Source organism: Gavia stellata, chromosome 19, assembly GCF_030936135.1.
Source record: "Gavia stellata isolate bGavSte3 chromosome 19, bGavSte3.hap2, whole genome shotgun sequence".
NCBI classification, from domain to species: Eukaryota; Metazoa; Chordata; class Aves; order Gaviiformes; family Gaviidae; genus Gavia; species Gavia stellata.
This window is the reverse complement of record NC_082612.1, coordinates 17,014,484-17,041,568: the sequence shown is the minus strand read 5'-3', so window position 1 is coordinate 17,041,568 and position 27,085 is coordinate 17,014,484. Positions and strand designations below refer to the sequence as shown.

At 39.9% G+C, this 27,085-nt stretch overlaps 1 protein-coding gene across 1 annotated transcript in view; it reads left to right on the top strand.

Annotated features, from left to right (window-relative positions):
- The window catches only part of NR3C2 (nuclear receptor subfamily 3 group C member 2), a 210,103-nt gene that overhangs the window by 103,829 nt on the left and 79,189 nt on the right, over positions 1–27,085 (top strand). Inside the window, exon 3 of the mRNA XM_059826712.1 lies at positions 14,274–14,413. Coding sequence (XP_059682695.1) covers positions 14,274–14,413 — 140 coding nt within the window. The remainder of the gene's footprint in view (positions 1–14,273; positions 14,414–27,085) is intronic.

Genomic DNA, 27,085 nt, shown 5'->3' with positions numbered 1-27,085 from the left:
ATGCATTACTCGGGGAAAACAAGCAAAACAAAAATACATGGATCAGATGAGTATCTGTAGCTGTTAACATGCAAAAATGGGGTTAATTTCTTGCCAGCTTAAGTCAAAAAAAGCAAACTCTTCCTTCATAGAATAGTAGGATTTAATTCATCATAGTAATGGATACTTCTTTCCAGAAGCAGGCAGAAGACCTTCAGGGATGCATAGATGCAATGGTTAGCACCACATCTAATGTGCAGCGTGACAGACGTGCTGTCTTGTGTGTGCCGTTTTTAGAGGAAGTGGATACTTGGCTTCAGTCATTTTAAATTACAAAAAAAAGTATGAAACAAAGCAGTATCTGATCCATTTGGGCCTAAGTCTTCTACTTGCTTTGAACCAAGGAGCAGGGTTTCCCCTGTGGGCAGTGTTCACAGCGGGGGTGAAGAGAGGAGTCGTGGGCTGCAGTACGGCAGCACGGCTACCTGTGAGCTTAATTCCGATGAGCTGGGGCAAGGGCTGCTAACAAGATTGGTAATTGCTGATTTCACTGGTGATAAATTAGTTTTGAATGAACTAAATCAAGTATTCACTCCTGTCACAGAGTGGGACTCCCCACCACTTTCCCTGAAGAGACCTGGGGGGTACGAGGGAGGAGGCAGCGGGCTCCCCTCGGCCTCGGCAGGCTGCTCTCCCAGCCCCGTGCTCCTCGAGCTCCTGTGCCAGCGAGGTGGTGCCGGAGGCTGTGGGCTACGGAAGGGAGAAAGGTGGCAACCTGGAGGGACGAGGAGGAGGGTCAGAAGGGTTTGTGTTGGCTCACGGGGTGCGTTTGGAGACACTTGGCTGGACGGAGGGCAGGCTCTTCTGAGGAGGTTGTGTGCTTTAGTTAAGCAGATGATGCTTTTTAAATATGCGAGTATGTGTGAGGGTCCAAAGCTTTAAAGTGATGATAGCTTTTTGAGCACTTCTTCCTATCAAGTTTTTGGTTACAGTAGCAAGTCCAGCAGAACCCTAGAGAGAGCCTAAGGAAACTAAGTTTTATGTAACTGAGCTGTCTATGTGTTCCTGCCTGGTAAGTTTTGCATGTCAGCCAACTTCAACTAAATTTGACAGTGGGTAGCTATTACCTCTTTCAATTTTAGCTGTTATCTCTTACCAGTTCCATTAAAATAAGTGACTGGATGGAAGGGAGGCACCTAATTAGTGCCCCCACTAGAGGAAAGGTGACCGTTCTAAACATTGCAAGCAGGAAGGAGGAAGCCTTAGGAAACAAAGTTTCATTATTCCTGCTCCTGAATGACAAATTAATAATTTAAAAAAAAAAGAGTAACACCATTTTTGGAACTCAGCACTCACTTTATTTTGGGTATGGTAATTGGGAATACGGAAAGCAGATGTGGAAGTAAGAAGTTGTAGGTCCCTTGCCGCTTTGGGACTGTGGTGGGCTCCCACGCCAGGAGCTGCGTGGAGTGAAGTGGTCTGAATCCTGAAGGGGTGCAAGTGGGCACAGCAGGGGCTTCTTGGATCCTCCGGCCATGGAATAAAGTTAAGTTACGCTGTGATTGCTGCAGTGTTCGAAACCATGGGTCCTCAAAACTTACTCTTTATTGAGTCATGTTCTTTCTTCCCCAAGTGCTTATTCTGCATGTTGCACACCTGTTTATAGCAGAAATAATTTTGGTGGCTACAGGGGGGGCGGAAAAAAGGCAGATTGTTTTAGAATAGGCAGAAATTGCTTAATGGAGCAAAGAATGTGTGTTGTCAGGTTCTTTCTGTTTTGTTTTAATTGCACTCTGTGTGGGACCTGTTATGTCAGTGAGTGATATTGTGATTTAACAATGAATGTAAATATCAGTCCTTGCTATAAAAAAAATTGAAAGTCTGTGCCACAGACAGGCTGCATAAATGAGATCTGGGGGGTGATGACTTAGTGACTATTAATGTTTGCTCACTCTGCTATACACCTTGATTGCTATGTAAATTGTGTAAATTTATGCATAAGCCCATAATTATGCACACTCAACTGTCAGTTTGCCTCTGCAGTAACATGCTTTTGTGCATAAACAGTTAAACATCCTTCTCCTGAAATGGGAGGGATGGTGATATTTTTAATTATTGTACCGGGTCTCATTCCCACTGAAGTTAAATGCAAGCTGCCTTCCAAAGTCAAAGCCTGCTACATATTGCAAGAGAGTTTTGACAGTATGCAGCAGAGGATTTAGGAGAGGAACTGGGACTGTATTTGTTGCGCAGCAGAACTTCTCTGGTCTGTGTTTTGCTTAATACTCCCATTTTCTTGTAGTCTTTGCTATATAGGTTTCACCTATTCAGCCAGAGAGAGTGGTAGGTGCAGTACTGTGTATCATTAGTATGTGAGCAGTAGAGTGAATTTCAGCTGAATAAAAATGAATTCTTTGACTTGCAATTGTGAACGTTTCTAGTTTGCCTTGACAATCCTGTCAAGACAAATTTGAACTTTGTCAGCAATTGTGATTGCTTGTGGGAGGATTACCAAAAGCCTTTGCTCTAGGTATCAGTCAGTGATTGCAGCCCTCATCTGCTATTTGACCAAAATTTTCCATGGCACTCAGCAGGCTATTACTTGTCACTCTGACATATAATGGAGGGGTATTTTAATTGATTTAAAAGTTAAAATCTATAGTTATTTAATACAGTATAACTATTACATGTCAGCGGTTACACTTGCTGTGAAAATAGGGAAAGGGGAGTTGAAAGGACTTGGGGTTTGGAATATTTTAAAAATACCCATGCAATTGATTTTACCTTCTACAGGCTATCAATAGAATTTTTATTTAGTTAATGGGAGCAGAGATTTCCTATTATGTAATTATTGTTGACTTTAAAAGGGATTTTTGAATGGTAACTGTACATCTAGTTTCTAAAACCCATATCTTCCAAGGTTCAATAGTACTTGTGCTCAAAAGTCTTCACTTTTGTGGCGAGCTCTGAACAACTGCATTTCGGATCTGATACTGTTTTGTTTTATGACCAACAGGAGTGACTGTACTTTACCTTGGTGTAAATACAAAACTAAGGATCCTGCAAATTGTCACTTCGTGTAGCAGAGGTGGGACAAGTGGGAAGTGAGGTCCCTGTCTGAACTGGAGCTGCTACTTGCCGTATCCCCTGCTAATCACAATTTTTACAAGTAGATACGAGGCCTGAGAAGGCTGTTTCACGTGTGACAAAATTCACAGGTTGGACTGGGATCAGAATACTTCTAAAACTTCTGATTTTCTATCAGTGTGTTTTCTGAGAAGGTACCGTAGATCCCTTTACCAGCAGCTAGTTGTGTTAGACCAAGGAGTTACTCACATACTTGCTAGAGCTGTGCAGGGTGGATATTTGCCTCCTGAAGGTAAGGCAGGAGGAGGGTTGCATAGCTACTTGTTTGCACTGGAGAGAGAATGGGAGTGTTTTTCTTGTTTCACCCTGGTTGGTGAACACTCTGAAAACGTGAGAGAATCCTCTATGGAAGGCTGGCCTATAGGGAACAGTTTAACAGAGGAACTTCACAGTGTGCTGATGAAAAAATATAACGTATGGGTTATATTTGAAAACCAGGTTATATGTTGAACTAGAACCAGGTTATACGTGAAGCTGGAATGCACACCTAGAACTTAAAACTAGTTTGTGATGAGTTTGGGTTTTGTTTTGCATTTCCAAAGCGTCAACTCTTCATCCCCAGCCTTAGAGTGGCACCCTTATATTAGATACATTATTTGAAGAAATGATGGCAAGAGAACTTGCTAAGATAATCGAGGAGCTCCAATTGCAAATTTTTGGTAAGGATCCTGAGAGTCAGAGAGACGGGGAAGTGAGTCCTAGGCTAGATGATGGTTGCGGATAGGCAGGGGCAAAGGCTGCTGGAGAGGTAATTGGCCAAGCAAAAAAGCCACGGTCAGAAAAATGAGGGATTGTTGCACAAGGGTCAGCTTCACCACTCATAGAAATAGGCCACGTGAAGGTCTGCCTGAATACCTGTTCCTATCCCGGTTTTTCTTCCTTGCTTTTTGTCCTTCTCCCAGAAGCTGACAGGTGTGAATCCTGCATCCATTTGCCCTGTATCGCCTACTCAGTGCATATTCTGCTCACCGTAACCCTTGCCTGTTCCTCAAACATCACAACTGTCCTTTTATTACACTGTCAAAAGGCAGCAAAAGCCCATGGAGGCGACAAGAGGAGTAAAGGAGACAGAACTGGAAATCACTCTGACTTTTCAACCTTCTAGTTTTAGGAAGGTGTTTTATTGGGGCCATGGAACCAGGAAGGTGGAAAAGACAATTTACAAACTATCCCAGTGTCCGTGTGGTTCCCAACGTAGAGCTGTAAGAGTTGTCTTATTTCTTGTATCAAGTAATAATTGTACGCATTAAAACACCATGAACAGCTTGAATTTCTTAAAATGGAAAAATATTAGTTAAAATGAAACCTTCATTATTTCAAATAGTGTTTTTAGCAGTCACAGAAGATATTTCAAAATAATGTGACTATTTGCCTTTTAAAATATCTGTTAATCAGAAACGGTGGTAAAGTTCAGCTTCTACTGTATCATCTGAAATAAGTGCCAAGCTGGAAACTTCCAGTAAAACGTAAAGCACTGTGCCTAACCTTATTAAGGATGATTACCTTTTGATTAGTAAGATCATCTTTTGGCGGATTATTTCTTTTTCCAACCTCCTTTTTACAAATGCACACAGAACTCGCTGTGCGTTGCAAGGTATTTAAGTCTGTTCATGTCAGGAATTTCTCTGATACGCTTATGGGCTTGAGTCTTATTACTCAGTTCGGCATTGGTAACTCATACTAAATAATATTGAGCTGTCTGTTGCCTTTCATTTTTTCGCTATGCCATGTTTATGAAGTTTAGATCAGTGTGCAGACTTTCCTACTTCTATTTTCTGTTCCTGTGTGGAATTACAATATAGCATACACTGGTACCGTAATGCTAATACGCTTTCAACATCCATACTAATTTTGTCTTGTTGGATGTGGGGGGCACAAGGGAGTTGAAAGGGCACACACACCCCCCCCCCCCCGCCTCTTTCCCCCCATTAGAGTCTTTCGGCTCAAGCAATAATTATACATGTTGCCTCTCGAAGCCTGTGGGATTGCTCTTATGAGGAAAGGTCTGCCATACTGGGGCTTTTATTTGACAAGTTGGAAAATAGCCTTTGTTCCCATGGTAACCTTTTTTGTGCTTTGGAGCATTTTTTCCCTATGGTTTCATGGTTGCTCTGGAGGTTTTTCTATTGTGGTATTTTAATCCCCAGTAGGCTGGGGATGGCAGTTCAGTTTACTTTTTGCTATTATGAAATATTTTAATTTTATTTTTTTATTTGATTACAGAACTCTTGTAAACTTTTTATTTTGTGTGGTTAGGGCATTAATGGTGTGGTGGCTTTCTCTGTAAGCATGTCATGCGCTCAGAAGATAAAGCAAATAGGCAACTACGTACAACTGGACCAAGCTGCTTCTGTTATAAGCTACTATTTTTGGTACAGGTATTCTTTTAGGACTTACGGGGCCAAGCTCTTACCAGTCATACCAGGTGGATTTTTGTCTCTGCAACAGAATGACTTTTCTTAAGGTTGAAAATGGTCAATACTCTTGTCATCAATGTCATTTCAGGTTGCTGTAATAAGGGTTTTGCAAAATAAAGCTTTCAAGCAAAGGCAGGTATTTTTAGGAGTTGCTTATTTAGACTCTGAGGGAAGAACTTGAAAAAAGTAATGAGCTTTATTTTGAAAAGAGGAGGCTTTTTAGAGATGTTCTTATAACTAGTAGCATCTCCCTGCATTTGGCTTCTGTGTATATATTTTTTTCTTCCTTGCTTGTTCAATTTTTCTTCATCTTAGAAGTCCTCAGTAGCAGAGCAAAATAGTCATGCAGTCTTGTCTTGCCTGCGATTCCTCATGGTAATGATTTCCCACTGGTGCCCCCATCAGCAGGTGAACCTCGCTTGAATCACTGCATTTTATGCAGTTTTAAAATATTGCTGACCAAGAAGGCAGCAGAGCCTCACCGAGTAAACACTACTATGCGCTCGTATGAGAGCCATCAGGATGCATAATTAGTTTGCATATTTTTCAGTGGTGGAAGATGAGATGGTGCTATGAAAAAAGGGATTTTCAAAGCTGTGGCTCTTTCGTTTTAGTCCTGGCAGGTGAGGAGGTGCAGGAAAAGAAAGAGTCAAACGAACTCCCTGCCCCCCCAATAGACTTTCAATAATTAACTAGATCATTTTCCAGATAAACTGTGCCTGCCTTATCTTGCTATACAATACATAGCAATTTATAATCAGCAACACAAATACCAACATTGCATGCATTTAAACTGCACTAATTCTATAAGTGGACCAAATATGAAAAGTTAGGGCAAATGTGCTGCGAGGCTTACTGTTGTTCTCTGGCTTCCAAAGTTGGAGGTTTGCTCCTGATAGGAAACTCCCTGTCTAGGTTAACCATTCCATTTAAATAAAGAACTATATTTATGTACTGAAAAAAACTGCAGAACAAGTAAATCTTATTTCCCTGGGGCAGTTGGATCTTGGTACATTATGACAGTAGTTAGAGGAGAAAAGTGCATTGCGGAAGAACATTAGGAGGACAGTATACTTCTGATCACTAAATCGGTGGGTAAAAAGTAGATTTATTTCCCTATGAGATAAGTGCTCCTCAGTTTCAGTCCACCAGAACACGTGTTTGTTTATGCTTGCGTTTATATTTTTCTGTAGTCGACAGATTATTTTTTTGAGGTAAAATTTGGATAGCCAGCTATTGTTGCTACCAAAAGATTTCGGTAGAGAAGGTCAAGGAAAAGGCAAAGCTTACAGCTGGATTGAGGAAAGTGCTGCGTCCTGTCAGCATCCCCTAAGGTGAATGGAAGCTGAAGGAGCTTAGTACACTTGCTTCGTTTTGTAAAACCAACATATGCCTTAAGGTTAAACTAAATACAGGAACCTGTTTGCTGGTGACTACAGCACAGGAGAACCCATCAGCTTCTATTTGCAGAACAAACATTGCAATTTAAATGCATTTTTAAAATCCTCAGTGAATCTTTTTAGATTTGGGGGGGCTTGGGAGAAAGGGTGGAGCCTTTTCTGCTATCAGTGTGTGTCAGAGTTTGCTTGTTACCATAATTAAGATCCAGGTGTGAAAGTGTGATACATGACCCTTAGGCATTGCTAAATAAAGTAATTTAATGTGGAAGCTGCAGTTGCTGAGGAAAGAAACCATCTGATTTCTCAGTTTGCTTTCTCTTAACTAAATGTGCTTTCCCCTCTGATTCCTACATGTTTCATCGTACTATGCATTTCTTAAGAGGGGAAAAAAAGAAGGTATAAATACTGGATTAATTTTGTAATCTATACATTTGTATTAGGATTGTAGTATTTGAAGTTCAAACAATTGAAAGTTTTCCATCTTGGAATAGAATAGCTCTGTGCTTAAAAAAACCCATAATTGAGACTAACCACTAAATTAAATGTACTATCATAGCGACTGAATTTATCTTTTTTTTTAATTTCTTAAAAATACACCTTCAAAGTCGTGGGTGGCAAAATAAGTCTATTTTGGTGAGAACCTGGTCCATTTTTTTTAAATTACAGCCAGTAATAGTGGATTACATGAGTTCTTTATCATTAGGTGAAACATAACAAACAAAAGTGAATAAATGGTAACACAAATAAGAGCTTCAGGATCCTGAAGTTTGGGACGTTTCAACAATAATTGATTTACAGCACAGGAAGATACTATTTTCTAGGTCGTTTTTCTTCCTTAATTTAATTTGCTGAATATTACACATTGAAAATGTGTTTTCAGTGGATGTTTTTGTTATCTTCGTTATTCTAGTACAGAGAAGACATTAAAGAAAAAAATTAATTCTTTCCCTAACCACTTATATTACTTATGGACTGGTAAAATACTCCAGATGTCAAGAGTAAGCACGTACTGCTTCAGATGTTACGCTTGGTGTCTGTCATCGATAATACGAACTAAAGTACACAGTTAGCTTTCCTAAAATATTTAGACTTTGATCAACATTTCTGAGTCTTAAAGTTTTGGGGTTTGGTTGTTTTTTTTAAGGTTTAGTTGTGGGAGGGAAAAAAAAAGTCTTGGCTTTTTTTTTTAAGGCTGCAGGTATAAGGGTTGGTAGTGGCCATATGAGTCCTGTTGCTTCATCCAAGGAAACATAACTATTTCTGTAATGTCAGTCTTCATCTCCGTAGAAGCAGGATAATGCCCCAAGAAACTCAGCCAGCAGAACTTGCAGCTAGGTTATTTAGCAATTTGTATGCCTCTCTGCCAAACATCGGAGAGTAAATGTTGTTCTGCCTGCGTGCAGGAGTGTTGCTGAGGCTTGGGGGTGGGTTGGTTGCAGGGGTTGCTTCCTTAGCTCAGCATTCATGAGGTCCCATGTGACTGCCTTCTCTGAAAATCTGATCGTTTCATCTCTGCACCTTTTCACTTCTCTATGCTTTCTTGGTCTGCTGACAAGAAGATTGGTTTATATAGCCTGACATTTAAGAAATACCATTTTCCAGTCTGCTAATCTGCTTTATGCAAGTAGTTCCAGGAGAGAGCCAGGGTGCCTTCCTGCAGTGAAACTTTTCAAAAAAATTCGGCCTACACAAGGTGAAACTGATACTGGTCAAACCTTAGTACTGACAATTAAAACCAGCAGCATGGAGCAAAATCTGGGAGGTGATACATGCCGCTGGTGGAGGTCAAAACCAACATCATTGTGTAGGGGTCAAATCATCTATTGGACAACTTTTGACCGGTATAACACTTCTGAATAACTAGTAGAGTTATCTTGGGCAGTGAAATTATTGTTTCTGTGTGAACACGCACAAAAATAATGGAGGTAATGTGAAGAGGAGATGGTTATGCTATCTATGGTGATGGCTGAGTGAACGATGAGTTAAAGGAACATACTAGGAGAGCTGCTAGAGAAGTGACAAGTCAAAGGAAGCACTTAGAGGGATGTAAGGTTAGCTGTGGAAACCAGGAAGAATTCAGGGGACTATTTGGAGGGGGAAATGAGTATATTTCCAGGGTAGCATAAACTTGGTAATCAGTCTCTTGATTTTTAGTGCCAGGTTGTGAGGAGTTTTATTGTCATTCAGTACGGGACTTTGTCTGCCTTGGGTGGCATCGGCTGGCCTGCTGCCTTGAGGTTGGCAAGGGCCAAGCGTGGGGGTGTGCCGCTGCACAACCGGCTTGGCAGCACCGGGGGCTCTTGGGTGGCTCTTGGTCAACTCTTGGCCACCTTCTGACTGTCTGAGCTTCCTTGGGTGTGAAAGGTGGGCCAAGCTCTGGTCTCCGTGCTCAGCCAGACTGTCCATGTCACAGTTGTGAAATACAATTGGAATACATGGTTCTTGGCTTGGGCCCCAGGAAGGTTAGTTTCGGTATCTGTGTGTGCGAAGTTAACCATCATGTTTTCATGTGCCAGTCCCCAGTAGAAGATGACTCTTGCTGCAGGTTAGGCCCCTTCAGAAACGAGATGAGAGGGTAGAAGGAAGATGCTGGCAGTCTCTGCATCTTGAATCTCCTGATTATTCTTTCTCTTAAAGGTTTTTTTTCTTTTAGTGAAAATACGATGCTGATCTCAACTTCTTTTTACCTTTGTTTTTGCATAACTTTATTTATTGAGGTGTACCCAGGTTCCTTCTGTTTGTTTTACTACCAGAAAATTTCTGTATGAAAAAGAAAAGTCAATGATGTGGAATTAAAAAGGACTCATCTAGATCTCATAATAATAAAAGCGCTTGGAACAAATGAGTTTGGGATTCATATTGTGGCTTATGCTTCTTTAGAGTGCTTCATTTTATCATCAGAGAGGCATCGTTTGTTTAAACTGTGCTTCTGTATGACATCTGGTTTGAAAAGCATAATAACCTGTATAATCAGCTTTTAAAATGCAGGATTATCTGTGGGTTTATTGACTCTTCTTTACAAAATCTGTTATTTCCAATTAATTCTCCATATAACTATTACTAAAGCCAACTTGCAGAGACACAAATGAGCTTGATGGCAATGGCTAGTCAAGGTCAGCATTTAACTGCCAGCATTTGCACTGCTGAGGATAATAAATCAGGCTTATTTCTAATCACATACCCTACAACGTGACAAATGTTAGTGGAGCCATCTAAGCAACCATTTTACAAATCATTTAGAAGATACATTTGGCATTGTTAAACTGCTCCATGCTGCCCTTGGCTGTAAAAGCGTTGTGATAAAATATGTATGCTCTGTTAAATCTCCTGTATTTGAGTCCTGCAGAGGGTGTGTATGGGGTGTGTGTGTTTACTTTTTTTTCCCTTTGTATTGGAAATAATGAGAGAGGCGTGAAAGTAATAACACCTAATCAACCCATGGAAACCACTGGCTTCTGAAAGCAGTGATGAGTAGCCAGCTCTGTGGCACTATTTCATATTTCTTGTGTTTTTAGTTAGAAGTTTATATTGACAATAGGTTGCTGCCCACAAGAAATTTTCAGGGCCAACAATAGTCCATTGTGTGAAAGTTTAAAAAAAACCTTGTTAAATATCAGAGCAATAGTTGTTAGGCTCTAATTTGGATTTGGGCAAACATGTAAACACAGTGTTTTCACTTGGTCTAAAGTTTAAGACTCAGTCCTGCTGTGGCCCACAGACGTCATTAGGTTTAGTGTGTCATTCAAATAGATATTTGGCAGTAGGCTAATTGCTGTCAGGAAGTCAGTTGTAAAGTTCCTGATCTTTTTTTTTATGGTATCTGTTCTTATTTGGACCAACTCTTGTATTTTTCAAGAAAGAATTATGTAGTACCTAAATAATCTGGATTATTTTAACTAAACTTCTCATCTGCAGAAAAAAAACGAACTGAGCTCCAAAAAAAGAACTGAAATTAAATTAATGTATGTATCTGTTAAAATCAACTGAATGTAACACTTAGTTTTTAACTATTAAGTGTTACCTGCCTGTAACTTTTCACACATACCAGTTTGTATTAGGAATACTTGATAGAAATTTATGGGATGTTTCTGTGGAAAATTAATGAGAAGGGAAATAATTAACTTGGAGCATGTATGAAAAGCACTTTCAAAGTGAGGTGTTTTTAGTGTAGCATTTCTCCCTATACATACTATAGGATATAGAGCTATACTGATTAATTAAATAATTGGTTTAATAAAAGCGAATAATAAAGTGTGTGTCTGTGTCATGAACACTGGATATCTGGCCTTGAAATGAGGGTGGAGAGGTAGTTTGCTCACCAGTCAAATCTTGATGCAGATCTTGTTCACCATGGTCAAGTCGCTAAGAAAGGGATTTCAGCCTGAATGTAAGAGAGATTCAGGAGGAAAAGGTGTAACCATCCGTGCATGCCTTGTTGAGAGGGAGAAGCTTCCATGAAAAGAATGACTTAATCTGAGGTTTAGCAGTATGATTTGAGCATATTTTTTGGACTCAGACTTTTATTATTTGCAAGTATGTACAAACTCCACTTTACCTTTGTATGAGGTAATATAACAGCATTTTGAATTGGCAAATACTTTGCTGTAGCATGGGTGAAAGAGAACATAAGAGATTTTAAAAACAAGCCAAACATTGTTCATTTGAAGACAATCATAGCTAGAGCTGGCACAAGTTGGAGGAGATTAAATACCAATAGCTAGTATCAATGTTTCTTTGCAATAATTTGAGAATTGCTCCATGTTGGATACTCCTATTAAGAATGAAAATACCTCATTTGTGTCTTAACCTATTCCGCTTTAAAACTGATTGAAAGGATGTATGGGAGTTAATTGACTTTTACTCCAGAATGTTAAATTTCCACCTGTGATGCGGTGGCTGAGTAGCTGAATACATGCTTTGTATTCAAGCTGTACCTTCACCTTTCAGCTATATTCAAGCCCTTCATTTAGAGAAGCACTGTATAAAATATGCTATAGATTATGTCTTAGGTAGGCGTCTAATAATAGTCATGGATCAACTGGTGTCTTTACTGGCTTTTTTTACCCTGTGTAAGTGAAATTTTATAGGGTAGCTTGTATCTAAAAAAAGGCTCTCCCACCTTCTGCAAATCCTACATGACAATTTATTTTCAATTAAAAATAATACATACTTATACAGTATGTTTATATATAGAGAGAGAGTGTGTGTATGTATGTATAAAAATAAAAAAGGACTCACACTGCTGTGATACCCTGGAAACCTCCATTTCTCCACAGGAAGAGCTCTCTAACAGAATTACCTTTTTTTAGATATTAAAAAAAAAAAAAAATACACTGACCTTTTTCGGGGTAGAAAGACTAGGAAGAAGTTTGCCAGTCTTATGAAGAAATGGGAACATGCAGCATCAAAATTACAAATGCCCCAAGACATTTTGGTGGTATGTCAGAATGGAAATGTTTCCCGTCTCAGACACAATACCGCCATTTGCAATGAAGAAGAAAAAAAAAAAGAATTTTCAAGGAGTTAGTTTTTGAGGTTACTGAGATTTTCTCTAGAAAGCAGACACCTTTTGAAGAATTTCATTTAATTGAGAGGCTTAATGTTTTTCATGCAGCATGGAGCATGCTAGAGGGAGAAAGTCCTGTTTGTTGCCTAAACAAATCCAAGTACAGAGCTGAATATCAGCACAGTCTTGGCAAATCCTGAAGAAGGTGCCTTTCCTTAAGGGTGGATTAATGCAGTGTGCATAGGTATGACTGTGACTTGAGCAGACAGAACTTACTTTAATACAGATTTGGTGAGGCTTTCCTTTGTCTCTTTAACAGATGAGCTAATGCCATCACCTAGCAATTATCAAGTAGTGTGATGTTATGTAATGAAAGTATAAATAGCACAAGGACTAAAACTAGTAAAGCTAACAGACTAGCGAGCAGACAAGAGCAGGAATACTATTTGGAACATTTTGATTAGCACCTGAAGGCTGTCATTTAAAGACATTTAGATTTGATGCAGGCCAGGAGAGTTGCAGTCCTTGATCTGGAGTGACATTTGTGCTGTGCCCCTGGATAAATCACTTGGCCTCTGTATACTTCTTTAAAGGAAGATAGAAAATTGGAAAAAGGCAAAGGGTGCATACTTGAAATTTCTTAAGCAAGCTGGTTAACTTATGTTTGAATTAAGACTACCTGTGAACTTTGTTTCTCAATGACTGACTGACAAATAGCCCTGTGACCTGCAATTTGAACTATCGAATTATTTCACCACCAGTATAAAGTCTTTTAGGGTTGCTTTTGTAGTTGTTTGACAGGATTCAGAGAGATAACGTGTGAAGAAATACAAGCGGTCACGTTTACCTGGAGAAGAGAGGCTGTGTGGAAGGAAAGACTCTCCCCAGCGCTCCGGAGGCGTGGGAGGGATCCAAAGCTTTCAACTCCTTCAGTATCTGGCACGTTTCTCCAAGCGTGCCGATTACATTAGGGTGGCATTTCCAGTTCCCAGGGGGAAGAAGGGAGGGAGGGAGACTCACTGCATCATGGAATGTGACTAGTTTTTTGCAGAGGGCTGTCATTTAGAGTTGCCAATGGAAAATACTTCCTAAAGATACCTTTGGAGAGTCATGGTTTAAAAAAACAACAACAGAAATGCCCTGTCTTTTAAGAACACGGTAGATGGTTGAAGCTGGGTTTGCAAGATACGTCAATCTGCAAAACTTCAGGATGGTTTCTGAACCTCTGGTGCTGTTTTTCTGGCACCTACACTCATATAGAAGGGTCTTCTGGAGCTGCAGAATGTAAAAAGGCTTCACACTGCTTCAGAAGTAAGCTGTTAAATTACAGAAATACTAGATGCAAGCTCAAGGAGCACTGTAGTGATAAGCAGGAATGCGGACAGGAGAGTGCATACCACTTTGCACTATTTCATAAAATGGTCTTAGCGGTTTTATTACAGGTATTCCTTAGCTGTAAAGGCTTGACGCAAATAAACAAACAAAGAAAATTTACAGCTGTCAGGTCACTGCCAGAGTGGTTTGTTTGTTGTTTATTTTCAGTTTTAATCATCTGCTACCAATAAGTTCCACTGCCCTTGTGGTAACTTCTCACATTAACATTGATTAGATTATGGGTGTTTTAAAACAGACAATAAAAATATTGCACTTACTAATTAAAGCAGTTCATGTATTCAACTGGGCACTGCCAGAAAGAGTTGTGATTTCCTAATTATTTGGTGCCTTGAGCAATATACCTGTTATAAACTCTTAATTGAACTTTGCATTATGGCCAGTGTGATTCGAAATATTCATAGTGGTTTTGTTTTGGTTTTTTTACTCCAGCTCTTCATTGAGAAGTGTATCAAGTGGATCTTCAAGACCTTCCAAAGTGTGTTTGGTGTGCGGAGATGAGGCGTCTGGATGTCATTATGGGGTGGTTACATGTGGCAGCTGTAAAGTTTTCTTCAAGAGAGCAGTAGAAGGTAAGAAAACATAAAACATCAACAAAAAAGAAAAGACAAAATACATGCGGGTTTGGGGTTTTTTTAATAGAAATATATATGCACACGCGCACATGTTTTCCTGTGTGTTTTCTTCCGTTGATAAAGTTCTGTGTTGTTCATCTGGGAAAAAAACAAAAGTTGAATGAGCTCCAATTACATGTTGTACAATTTATGTAGAACATGCCAGGGTGTTTTGCAATATATACCTTCTAAAGTATGCGTTGTTTTACTTCATGCCGCTGCTGAACCACGCTTCTTCTCCACCCCTCCAAGTGGATTTCTGTAATTTTTAATGGACACAGATACAATTGATGTAAACGTAGTCCTGCTTCTCCTGTACTGGAGGAGGAATATGGTTGTCTCGTCATGCTTTGGCAGCCTTGTATGACAGGACAATTCACTCAGGTCAGTTATCTCCCTGTGGGTGCCTCCAGGGCTTTCGACTCGGTAGGGCACCTGCTTCATCTTTCAGCTGAAGAGAAGTGGCTTTACAGTACAGTGGTAGATTGGTGAGAAAACAGGAATCGATCAATTTTCTTAGAGATGGTTTTCTTCATTAAGGACTAGGACTTTCATGAGGACTATATTTTGATAGCTTTATCATCACAGGAGTGTTTTGCTGACATCTCCCTATTTTATGTTAATTAAGGTATAGCTAGTCTTTCATGGGCATCTCAACAGAAAGAAGTTAGCATCACTCAGAGTGCTACAGGACCTCTGGTAGATGTTGCCTCTCCATGGCTTGGGTTGTTAGGGTAAAAGAAAATGTTTGACCTTTACAGACTTTGTAAGCAACTTCTTCAAGTGATAAAAATTAAGTTTTTAATACCTGATAAAGAATGAGAGTTCCTGGCATGCAAAGGACATAAATACTGTGTAGGTTTTTTGAAGTCTTTGTTGATGAGTAGATGTTCTTACAACCACTTATGAAGCAGGCGGTATCTAATGACTGATTTATTTTCATGAAGAAAAAAATAAAAGGAAGAAAATAGGCTCTTAATACGGTGTCCAGCTTGTGGAGTGAGAAGAGTGAGGCAGTATGTGATGTGCTTAATTTCTTCTGTGATCATTAAATCTGCTGCTGATGGCAATAAGGATTTAGCGCTCTGTTAAATAGACCTGGAGGGCTTGTGCGTCATTGAAGTCAAGACCTCCTGTAGTATCTCTCTCTCAATCTATTTATCTATCTACCATCAAAAGTGTCAATCTAATTGAAATGAACTTCCTAAAGGTATAAGGACACAGAGGTGGTTTCCCCCTTCTGAAAGCATTTTTTCTTACTGTTGTGCAATAGCTGACCTTGATGCCTTCATTCCTTAACTTCTTCCTTGAGTTTTTAGTAGCTTAATGTAGTGCACGAACTGGAAAACCTTACTTATTTTCACTGAGTGATTTCCTCCATGTGCTTCCAAGCCACATCATGGATGGGTCTTCACACATCCACGTCTAAGCTGGCCTCTGAATCATGAGGATGTTTTTTGGTTGTGGTGGTGAGGTTTTGCACACACCTGCACATACTGTGTGCAGTGGCAGCACCTTTTGTTACCTTCCTTCCTCCTCTCCTGCCTTCCAGGAAAGCTTCCTTCCCAGTCTTGAATCCCTGTAAGTTCAAGGTACTGTGTATCTATGTTTATCACGCCCCACTCTTTTGATGTCCTTTCTGACATAATCTGATGGATATCCCTATCCAACTTTACAGGAATTTATGAAAAATTACCAAGGATTCCCTTTAGGAGTTAACAAAGTAGCAAGATTACATTTCCAAGCCTCAGAAGCCAAAATTATTAGGAAAGGATTACTCTGTAATCAGGATTAGAAATATGTTTTTAAAATGTAGTTACAAGTTATCAGTAATTACTGAAAATTTGAGTTAAGCAAAAAAACCTCAAAAAATGAAAGACAAAACAACCCTGTCAATGCTAAAAATTGAAGACAGGCATTAGCTTAAAATACATTTTTTAGAATTATTATATTAACATACATGTTCCTACCACTGGTATGGGAACACTGTCTTGACTTCTGCTTCTTATGCATGTGACTGTGAGCTCTTGATGCTACCAGTAGCATTGTTGTTATGCAAACACTGAAAACTTGTCTTGCACTTTTCTGTTTTTATATATATATATTTTTACATATTTTTCTGTGTTTGTATATATATGCATAAAAGTACATCGTAGAGTATCAGCCACAAAAGGACATAGCAAAAACATAATACACATTTTGGCTCCAGACATCCTGAAACTATCAATGTGAATAAAAATTTGTGTAGGTAGTTTTGTAACAACAAAAATTTTTTGTAGAGTCATAATAAATTGTTCAGTCGGGTACGTGACCAATAAAACACACCATCCTGAGGTTTCCTATTTTAAATGAAGTATTTGTAGTAATTACTCTGTATCATACGTTCATGAGGATGTCTTTAAAACTATGGTAGTTCAGTGCATGGTATAAATAAAAAATAAATCAAAGTTGAAGAACTGCCTTAAATGTAGATTCTGGGCATACCTGTCTCGGCTCTGAGCTAAAGCTGTGTTCTTTATTTAAGTGCTTGCATTCTTGTCTATTACAAAGAAAACAGTAAAACCCCCTCTGTGAACACAGAAACAACTTTCTGGGGAGTTTATAAATACAGTGGCTACTTTAGTTGAGTAAAAATGAATTGTTCCCTCTCTAAAAGATTGTAGTAAAAGAATGGAAGAGATTCCCCAAGTTTCATTCACCATTTCCCTGAAATCATGTGTATAGACTTTTTAAAGATATATGAATATTTTTCTAGTTATATATCACACCCTTTATGTGTGTGTGTGCACACACATATATTTCTTACTTGATCCACTAAACATTCTTCAGTAGAAAGTGGCATGAGAAATTCCATTCTTTCAAAAATGGCCTCCTCTTCCAATTGTTATTAATACGGTAGCTACAGCTGGTGCCATTTTCACAGAACCACAGAATGGCTGAGGTTGGAAGGAACTTCTGGAGGGCATCTGGTCCAACCCCGCCTGCTCAGGCAGGGCCACTTAAAGCCAGTTGCTCAGGCCCATGTCCAGGTGGCTTTTGAACATCTCCAAGGATGGAGACTCCACAGCCTCTCTGGGCAACGTCTGCCAGTGATTGGTCACCCTCACAGTAAAAACATGCTTCCTGATGCTCCGACCCTCCTGTTTCAGACTGTGCCCTCTTTGAACGGAGCAACTCTTCTCCTTGAAGAGGAAGAGGCTTTTGGTCATTAGTTTCTACTGATTAAATGAAAGTTTTATTTAGTTTAATTTTAAAAGTTACATACTCATAGTCCTTCAAAAGATACAGTGGGATGGAAGTTGTGGGAGAGAGCAACTGGTGTTCAGGTGGAAGGACAAGAACAAGTTATCCAGTTGAAGATGTCCCTGCTCATTGCAGGGGGGTTGGACTAATGACTTCTAAAGGTCCCTTCCAACCCAAACCATTCTATGAAGTGGGGAGATAAATTGCGTCAAAAAGCACAGAAACAGAGAGAAGGGGGATTTGGAGAGAGGGACCACTGCACATCACCCAGCTCTTTGGGTCTCGGCTAGAACTGCAAACATTGTCAGCCCACCTTGAACAGCTTTTGAGTGCCAATTCCTTTGCACTTCTCTGAAATATTATAAAATAGAAGGATTATAACAGAAAAGAACAACTGCCTTGAAATTTAAAAACAAGGAAGTACACAATAAAGAGACTAAAGCTTGCATTTCCAATTATAAATCTGGTAATTGTATTCCTGGTGAATCTTTCTTTGGGGACTTGCCGGAAATGTCTAATGAATTTATGAGGAGGAGAGCTGTAGACCAAAAAAGTATTAAAATGGGTTTATTGGTGAAATTTCAAAAGTAATTTCAGATGGAATTCATTACAAGGATGTAAATTACCGAAGTGCAAAATTTTGGTATCAAGTAAGCATGAACTTTTTGCTGACTGACTTGATGAACAGCAGTCTGGTAAGAAGAAATGTGATTGTGTCATTAATACAAATTTGATCTGCCTTGCAAATGCTAAAATCCTTTAACCATAAAAGTGTTGATAAATGGTGTCACTGCAAAAGTTAAGACATTTATATCTATAATACATTTTTACCTAGGATAACTATGTTGTATGATTTTCTAAATTACAGACATGGCCAATCACAAAGTTATTTAAACTTTAATTTATGATCATAAATAGAGTCATATGCTGAAAATATGCTATACCGTGAGGGAACCTAAAGCACCTGGCCAGTCTTGTCTTCTGTTTTTCCACTGAACTAGCTTTCTCTAAGGAGAGTTAACAGGCTTGAAGTCAGAAGCCACAGCTGTTCTTGCTTATGCTTTGCATTTTTTGTCTTCATTTGTTCAAGTTCCAGACAAGTATGAGGTAATCTGTCCTAAATCAATATTTATATCGCTTCTTAAGTTGCTAAAGTTAATCTTTTTTTCTCCTTTGGCTTGAAGGTAAGAAAAAAGGAAGGCATTTTTTCATGTCCAGATGGTGCTAAAGACTACAGCAAAAATGACCATCTTCCAGTTATTTTGCATGTTTGCTGGGAGATTTTTGGCTGCTTAAAGTGGAAGAATTAACAAATTATATCGAATTAGTTGTACGGAAGCTTGTCCTTTTTTAAATACAAAGATGCGATGTGAAACACAGTCACAGCAACAGAAGGTTCTAGGGTTGCATTTCTTTTCCACCTGAACATTTGCTATTTGTCTGTTTAAAGTAGGGGGAAATTTGGCTGAAGGAAATTTTTCAAAATCTAATCTGATGCCGTCTTATTTAAACGGTCTCCTGGATATAGTAAATGTGCTGTGCACCTCAGCAAGCAGCCTAGTAACAAAGAAATCCTACCTCCACTGCATGTTTGAACAGCAGGTTATCCAAGTCTTCGCTTCAATAGTGGAAGGGATGAAAGGTCTTGTGTAGCAATCTGCAGGGACTTGGCACATCTGTGGGAACTGAGGTTGCCTCAAAGATAGGGTTACGGAAAAGAAGTGCCGTTCTTCATCTCCCTTTGTGCCAGGCTGCTCTGAAAACACAAAACCAAAGCAGCCTGGGCTGCGACATCGAAGATCCAACCCACCAGCCACCTGGGGTAACTCCCAGTCTGCCTTGCCAGGCATCGAGGCTGATCCCTTTGCCTCTACCAAAGGGATGCAACAGCCTTCTAGAGACTCATCTTCGCATGAAGGTTTGCAAGCTATTGCCAGCTTGAAAACTCAGTGGTAGATAAATTTAGTTCTTTAGCAAGCAAAGGCACTGTGCAAACATTTAGCAACGGGCCGGGTGCGTAATATCCCGGGGATACTCTTTTTGGAAGTACTCTGTAGTCTCTACTTTCAGAAGGCTGCACAAGAGGGAAAGTGATACCTTATGCGTAACATGTTTTCTCAGAAACAGGTAATCTTCTTATGGTTTTCCCATGCACTGCAACTGAAAGAACTTCCCAAGGCTCTACAACCCCCAGCAGAAAATAAAGAGAAAATAAAGAGAAACTAAAGCCTCTGTGCGTGCCTCCTAAATTTTTTCATTTGAATTGAGGTGGAAAAAAACATCAAGGTACGAGAATTTAAATGCTGGAATATATAGCTCTTGAATTATCTCCTTAATTAGCATAACTGAAATTTTTATAAAATCCTACTGGTGAACAGGAAAGTTTACCTTATTGATCATTTAAAGAAGCAATATTTTTTTATATGCTGTAGAAGCTGAAATTGAGACACTATAGAAAGGTGTTTTCCACACCGTTCTGCAGTGTGTGCACCCATGAACTTTGTAGGTCTGTATTACTAGAATTAATTATACATACAGTTCTTCACTCTCCACTCTTCTGTTCATTCACTGTAATGGAATCAGCGTTTTGCCATCACAGGCTGCAATTTTCCTTTTATCCACTTTCATAAGGTCAGTAGCCTCTCTAAATTCGACAGCACTCAGTATAGATGTCCATATGTTTTCATAGAAATTTCTATGTGGGATTTGAAGCTGACTCTTCCTGACCTGTTGCAAGAATCTGTTTTGCAGCCTATCAAACAGAAATACTAGGTGGAGAGCAGGCAGATGGGTGATCTGCTGAGGGCAAGCGAGCTGGTCAAATTCATGTAGCAGCTGCTACTCTTACTTGATATGCTATGGTTAATAGGTGTAAAATAAAATTTAAATAATTAAGTCATCATAGGTTTGAAGCTGCCACCAGCCTTCCGTGCTTTCATAGATATAAAAAGGACTTCTCCTGGGTTTCGCTCTGGCAGGCAGTATAGCTCAGTGAAATGAAGTCTTTGTTCCTGCTCCTGGTTGGCTTTAGTTACTAGGAGCTCAGAGTTCAGGAAGCTGTTAGGAGGAAGGAGCTAGAAGGGTTTGCACTGGGACCCCAAAAAGGGCAGAAAAAGCAAGCGGCAAGAAGTGTGACAGAAAAAAAGGAAAGATTACTAAAGGATGGAGCATGTATTACAATTGAATATTTTAAAGCTGGGGAGAAGTGGAATGGGAGAGCTTTCCTTGTGACTCTTGGAATATGTAGCTTGCATGAGAAACCCTGACTGATGCTCAAGAAGAAATGCTGGATGCGTGTTAAACATGGAGTGCAGCGCTAATAGAGCAAGCATATTGTGGTAGTGTTTCAGAAAGGAGGGTGTAGATTTGGGAGCCACCTAGGCGATAGTGTCTTGGTTTTAAAACAAGCAAAGCATGAGTGAGTTTAGCAGCTGCAGTGCCACAAAGAACCACAAGTTGGTTAATGGCCAGGAAAATGATTTGAAAAAATATTTTATATCAAGGAAGCTAAAAATCTGCATTCATTCCTTTCCAAAAGCATTAATAATTTCTTCCCTCCCCCAAGACTTTCCAACATTTGCAATTTTTTTGATTGTAACTGTTATTTACTGTGTAAGTGGGTGTTGCTGTAGAGAGGGAGAGATGAGTACAAGGACAAGAATTTAAATATGGGCTGCTGTCTAGCCTTGAAAAATGCTCCCATGATGTTAGGAGGTCTGCGTGCAACTATTTTTCTCCTGCGCTCTTTTGCTTGTCTTTTGGTCTTTGTTTTATGAATACTAATTTCTAGACTGCTTCATCTATAAAATAATATATTCAGTAGGTGATAGCCAGCCTGCACAAACACAATATGCAGTAAACAGAACATATATGCAGTGGTAAGGTTGGTTTGTCTTGGGTAACGGCCTTCCATCGCCACAAATTCAAGCATCACACAGACTTCCATGTGCTTAGCTTCTACATTCTTATAAGAGAGGGGAAATATTGGCTTTCTTATGATGTGACAGGGAAATGAATTGCAGTAATTTATTTTTTTCAGTTGTTTTCTTTTTTAACACATCACAGGGTAACATTCCGGTAGATCAGAGTCTTCATAGTGGTAGGATAGCCCTGTGAATGCATGCTGATTTAAGGTAGCCACAAACATTTTGGCTAACAGAAGTTCAAATGTCACAGCCATTAGTTTAGTGTTTTCTTGAATACTTCAACTGCCTTTTCTTTAAAAAGGAATGGATTTTTTCTGTATGCTGCATAGGGAGGGTGCTTCCTGGGAAATTAATCTTTTGGGTAATAGTTCCAAGATGATTGAGCCACTTGTGTAATGTAGTTATGCAAAATCCGTATGTTCAGATGCACCAAGTGTTTCAAGCAAACAGGGAACTATTCACACTATTGTGGTACAAATGATGCTGGGAATGCTTACGTGGAGTATCGTGTATCCTCCTGGCCACCAGCGTGTTAAAGACAGTTTTGATTCAGAGTCAAGTAAACACATTAGGAGAGCTTCTGAAATGATCCAGGGAATAAAAATTTATCTTATGTCAGGTGACTAAATGCTTTTAGCTTTTTTTAGCTTACCCAAAAGGAGTCTGAGTTGGGACATGATTGCTGTCTATAAATATTTCACAGTTGAGGAATAGACAACTGAGAGGGAGGAGAATTTATTTTGAACCAAGAACTGTACTGAAACAAGAGCAAATGGGTAAAAATTACATTAGTTTAATATTTTGAGAAGGCTGCAAACGACCAAAAAGAGGGACTTTTAGGGGCACTTCCCTGAAAGGGGTGAGAAGGATTTAAGTACCTGCTTTGAAATGGAGTGTAAGAGAAGTAACTGATGTATAATATGATTTGGTTATTTGTGACAGTAAAGGATAAGCCAAAGAGGTCTCCTTTGGTTAATACTGTGTCCTGGTAAGGCTTGGAGAGTTCGTCTGACTCCAAAAATGAAGGAAGTAGGAGTAATAAAAGAGAGGATGAACCAACTAATACATTCGTTGAATATTCCACTTGTAATGATGGTGCATGCCCAGATCTTCACAGGGATACAGGACTCCAATTTTTAAAAATTGATGTAACGTGCTCAGATCCTGCATTAAGGCAGAATTGCTTTGTATTTGTACTAGCAGGTGAATGTCTGTCTCCTGCGATGACTTTTCTCATTTTGAGTTTGGGGGGAAAAAAGCTCAGGAGAGGGGGAAGTCCTTTCGAAATAACTCCATCCTATCCAGCTAAGCCTCTGCAGGTACCCCCAGACCCCATCAGGTGACCTTGTGCTTGGTTATGTTTGCTGATAATCCCCTCAAGTGAGAGCCTGGCTACTGAGAAATCCTCTGCCATTGAAGCATAATTGGTCTGGCTTCTTGGGGTGCCAAGGCCTTTTTTGTAATGTCTAGTACAGTACAACTGTAAATGGATAACTAAAGCACGAACAAACATTCAAATTGGAGTTTGCAATTGGACATAAATATATGTGCAAGATCTCCTGTATCAAACAGCGTAAAGCATATCAAATATCATAAAACATCCTTAGTCAGATGCTTTAGCTCCTTAGCAGTACCACCTATGGTACTGCTGCTTAAGAGATACTACTCTATAAAATGCTGTTATCTACCTGCCTTGGCAGCCTATTGAAGCAATGTTATAATTTTCACTTTTAGTAGCAAATAGCACTTCTCTTCTAAAACCCTCAAGGCTCAGAAAATTTTTAGAGCCTGAAAAGGCCCTTCCAGTCTCAGATTAAGTAGTTAAGAGCCAAAAGGGGATAATTCTGCAAGATGCCTTCAGCGAAACAAAGTTAGAGATACGGAATTTTGCGCTGTTGTGGCTGAAAGAAATTCTAAATAGATAAAACCTCAAAATACATACATAAATACATAAAGCTGGAAACAAAACATCTTTTTGTACCTCCTAATCCCATTTTAAGTAAGAGGGTGGGAAAACAGTCTCCAGACGAAAAAAATGAGCTAAAATGTACATACAGATCTGTCTGTTATAGACAGAGGGAACAAGGCATCTGCTAGCATCTCAGATATAAATAGAGTGGGAAAAGGTAATGGCAAATCTCCCATTGCCTTAAAAGAAGCCAGGATTTCAGCCTTTTTTTGCAGCAGAGTTTTTTAGGTTGTTGAAGGTTGGGAGTGCCTCTGTTAGGTTTGAAGTCTAGACTTAGACTGAGGCAGTTTTGTCAAGTTTTTTAGAAACAATAATGGCCTGTTGTCAATTTTGAAGCCCAAGCTCTTGAATATTTAAGGAGAGGAAATTCTGTAAGACAGAATTGTTACCTGTTTTTAACCTATAAAATTGTTTGGTTCCATCTCTCACGGCCGAGTTGCCAAAGCCAGGGCCCTAGGAAAGGGAGCGTGGGTCAGTCAGTCCATTCCCACCTATTTCAAGAGTGGTGATGATGTGGGGCTTTTGCGTGCACCTTGTCCACACTAAGAGCAAGCAGGCTTCTGTTCAGTCTCCTCAGGTGTCAGGTGAAGGGCTGCCAGGAGCTGGTGATACTGTAATGGGGAGTTCCACACTTGCTCCAGAACTGATTGCAGCGGCTTGGGCAGCTAGCTGATCGAGTGGCCGGTACGTGAGCTTTCTCTGTAGTGTGTCCGTCACCTGCCGTTGTGTGATGTAGGTGTAGCTGAAGCCTAAAGTCTGTGTTTAGGCTCTGCATGCAGCAGATAAGAGCATGTGCTTGGGATTTTTGTGTGCTGTGGTTCCTGCACAGTAAAACTCGTGGATGTCCTGCTCCTCTTCACTGGCAGTGTGGCAGAGCCTTTCTCCTCCTGTTTCAGACTTTGGAGTGGCAGGGCTGCCTGAGGTGGTTGTGTCTTCTCCCACCCCTTTCTGCTCCTCTGTGTGGGTTCTTATATTGGGTGCAATGGTGGGTTTCAGGGGTTTTGAGCTGCTTGGAGTTTTTTCAGTTTCCTATTTAAAAAATATGTTGGGGAGAAAAAAAAAAAATCAAGTTTGCAAAATCATAACTAAATAAGAAAATAACGAATGCTAGTGGCCTGTGTGGTCTTTGTTCATCTGCACCGCATCTAATGATTTCTAATTCAGCTTTAATTACACAATCACATACAACTTTTTCATTAGACCTCTTCCTCGTTCATTGAACAGATTGGATAACGTTCAATTAATGAGCAGCTATTCAATATCTTGTATTCTTCTCATTGCTCAATGTATGGTCCTGTGCCTTCACTGCTGATTACTATTCATCCCTTGCTCAGAAGACATAATTACTCATTTCTTACAGAGCTTTTCTGTGGTGCTCATCACTGTAGTATCTAAGTGCTTCACAAACATTGTTTAATTTATCCTTGCAATACACGATGAGTGGTTATTACCCTTGTTTTACAGTCGAGGAGTTAAGACACAGATTAAGCTCAGACATACCCAGTGATTTGGGGTTCATGATTTTTATGATATTTAGGACATCGGGGGCAGAAGTACTTGACATTTTGTAGCACTTAATATATCCAAAGTGCAATTCCCATTGATTTTACTTGCAACGATGATTGCTTAAACTACTGCAAATCAGACTCTGGATTTTAAGTTGGATATTCAGGAAATGAGGATAATTAGTGTTTTTTCTTACTATTATAGAGTAAGTCCGTGGCAAAGGAGATGCAGTCCAGTTCTCCAGGGCACCATTCAGCTGTCTCAGGCACTGACTTTCTCCTCTCTCTCTTTCTCTTTCTTCTTTAAATCTCTGTAATCCTTTATGTACTTTGTTTTCAGTAGTATGCGAATGTGGACTCTGAGGACAAGAGTCCTTTTGACTTTGTGATCCTGATTCATCCTAAATCACCATCCACATTGTCCCCAGGATAAGCCAGAGGTCTGGCAAGGTGGGACTGAGGGTGTGGAAGTAAGCCATAATGTAGTTAGAGACTTCTGTTAATCTGTTGTGAGGATCAGAATTCAGGTTTTGAGGTGTTGGGAAGCCTGAGACTTCTCGCCTGTTCAGCGACAGCAGCCGGAGCAAGGTTCCTAGGTGGTGGTCGTGTGCAGGAAACATTGATGATGGTGGTGCGTCCTAGGAAAGCTACTTGCAGCTAAATAGCGACAAAGTGCCTCAAGGTCTTAGGAGCTCTGCCCAAACCAATTGACCGAAGTGAATTTGGGAAGACTGTAATCCAGCATCTCTAGTACATACTGACACTTGCATTAGAGGGAGTTTATGTTATGGTTCCTCAGGTTAATCTTTCCTTACCTTTGTTCACACAGTGCCTCCCAACATGTTTAGTATTCCAGTTCGAACCTTTACACTGTATAAGTTTTCTGCCCAGGTTACTGAAACACATTATTATGACGTGATTAATTTACCATCTTTTCTGAAAATGCTGCAGATGTTTCACAGTATATTTTTTCTTTTTAGAAGCTATACTTTTCTTCCTGTTGTTTTGTGTCAAGCTTCCTTGTGTGGAACTTCATCTAATACTGGTTATAGCATTTCTTTGATATGGAAGATATGGCTTAATCACTTTGTGCCTTTAGGACTATCAAAGGCTGTGCTAATGTGCATTGGTTTATGAAAAGAGCACCGATTTGTGTGGATTAACTTTGTCGAGATGAGAGAGCATTATCATATAATCACAGAATTGCTGAGGTGGGAAGAGACCTCTGGAGATTATCTAGTCCAACCCTCCTGCTCAGAAGTAGGTTGCTTAGTGTTGTGTCCAGGTGGGTTTTGAGTATCTCGGAGGGGTACTCAGAGGGCAGAGACTCCACAGCCCCTCAGGACAACCTGTTTGACCATCCTCATCATAAAAAAGAAAAAAAAAGTATTCTTGCTCTTCTTGAAGACAAAAGTGACAACCTCTATCCTTCTAGTCCTTGGGAGCCTCAGTTGGTTGCCCTGACCTTTCAAAGATAATGAAGGGTGGTCTCTCAGTGACATGAGCCAGCTTCCTCAGCACTCATGGGTGCAGCCCATGATGTCCCATTTGTTACATGCTCCCTAGGCTGATCCTCCTTCTCCCAAGGTAAGTCTTCTTTGCTCCAGACTTTCCCTCCACTGTTGCTTTTCAAAGCAAAAGGATCTGCTTTGGATTTAGTTGATTCTCATCTAGAAAGTGTCCCTGACATTCTTTGCTCTATCAAATTGCTTTGCTTTACATTGATGGGCTTTGCACTCTATTAGTTGAAAAGTAAATAACCCGGACCAAAGGAAGTGAGTGCAGGAGAAGAACAGCCAAGGGTTACCCTCTCAGAGCCTAGCTGACTGCTAGAGGAGCTCAGGCTTCTGCCTGGACCTAGTGAAGATCTCCTGCTGACTCACGCTGCTAGTTAATACGTGGTTGCAAATGGGAAAGACAGACTTAAAAGCTCTGTCAAGTCTGAATGATATTCCGCTTCTCAAGATTGACTCTCATGCTTCCTAAC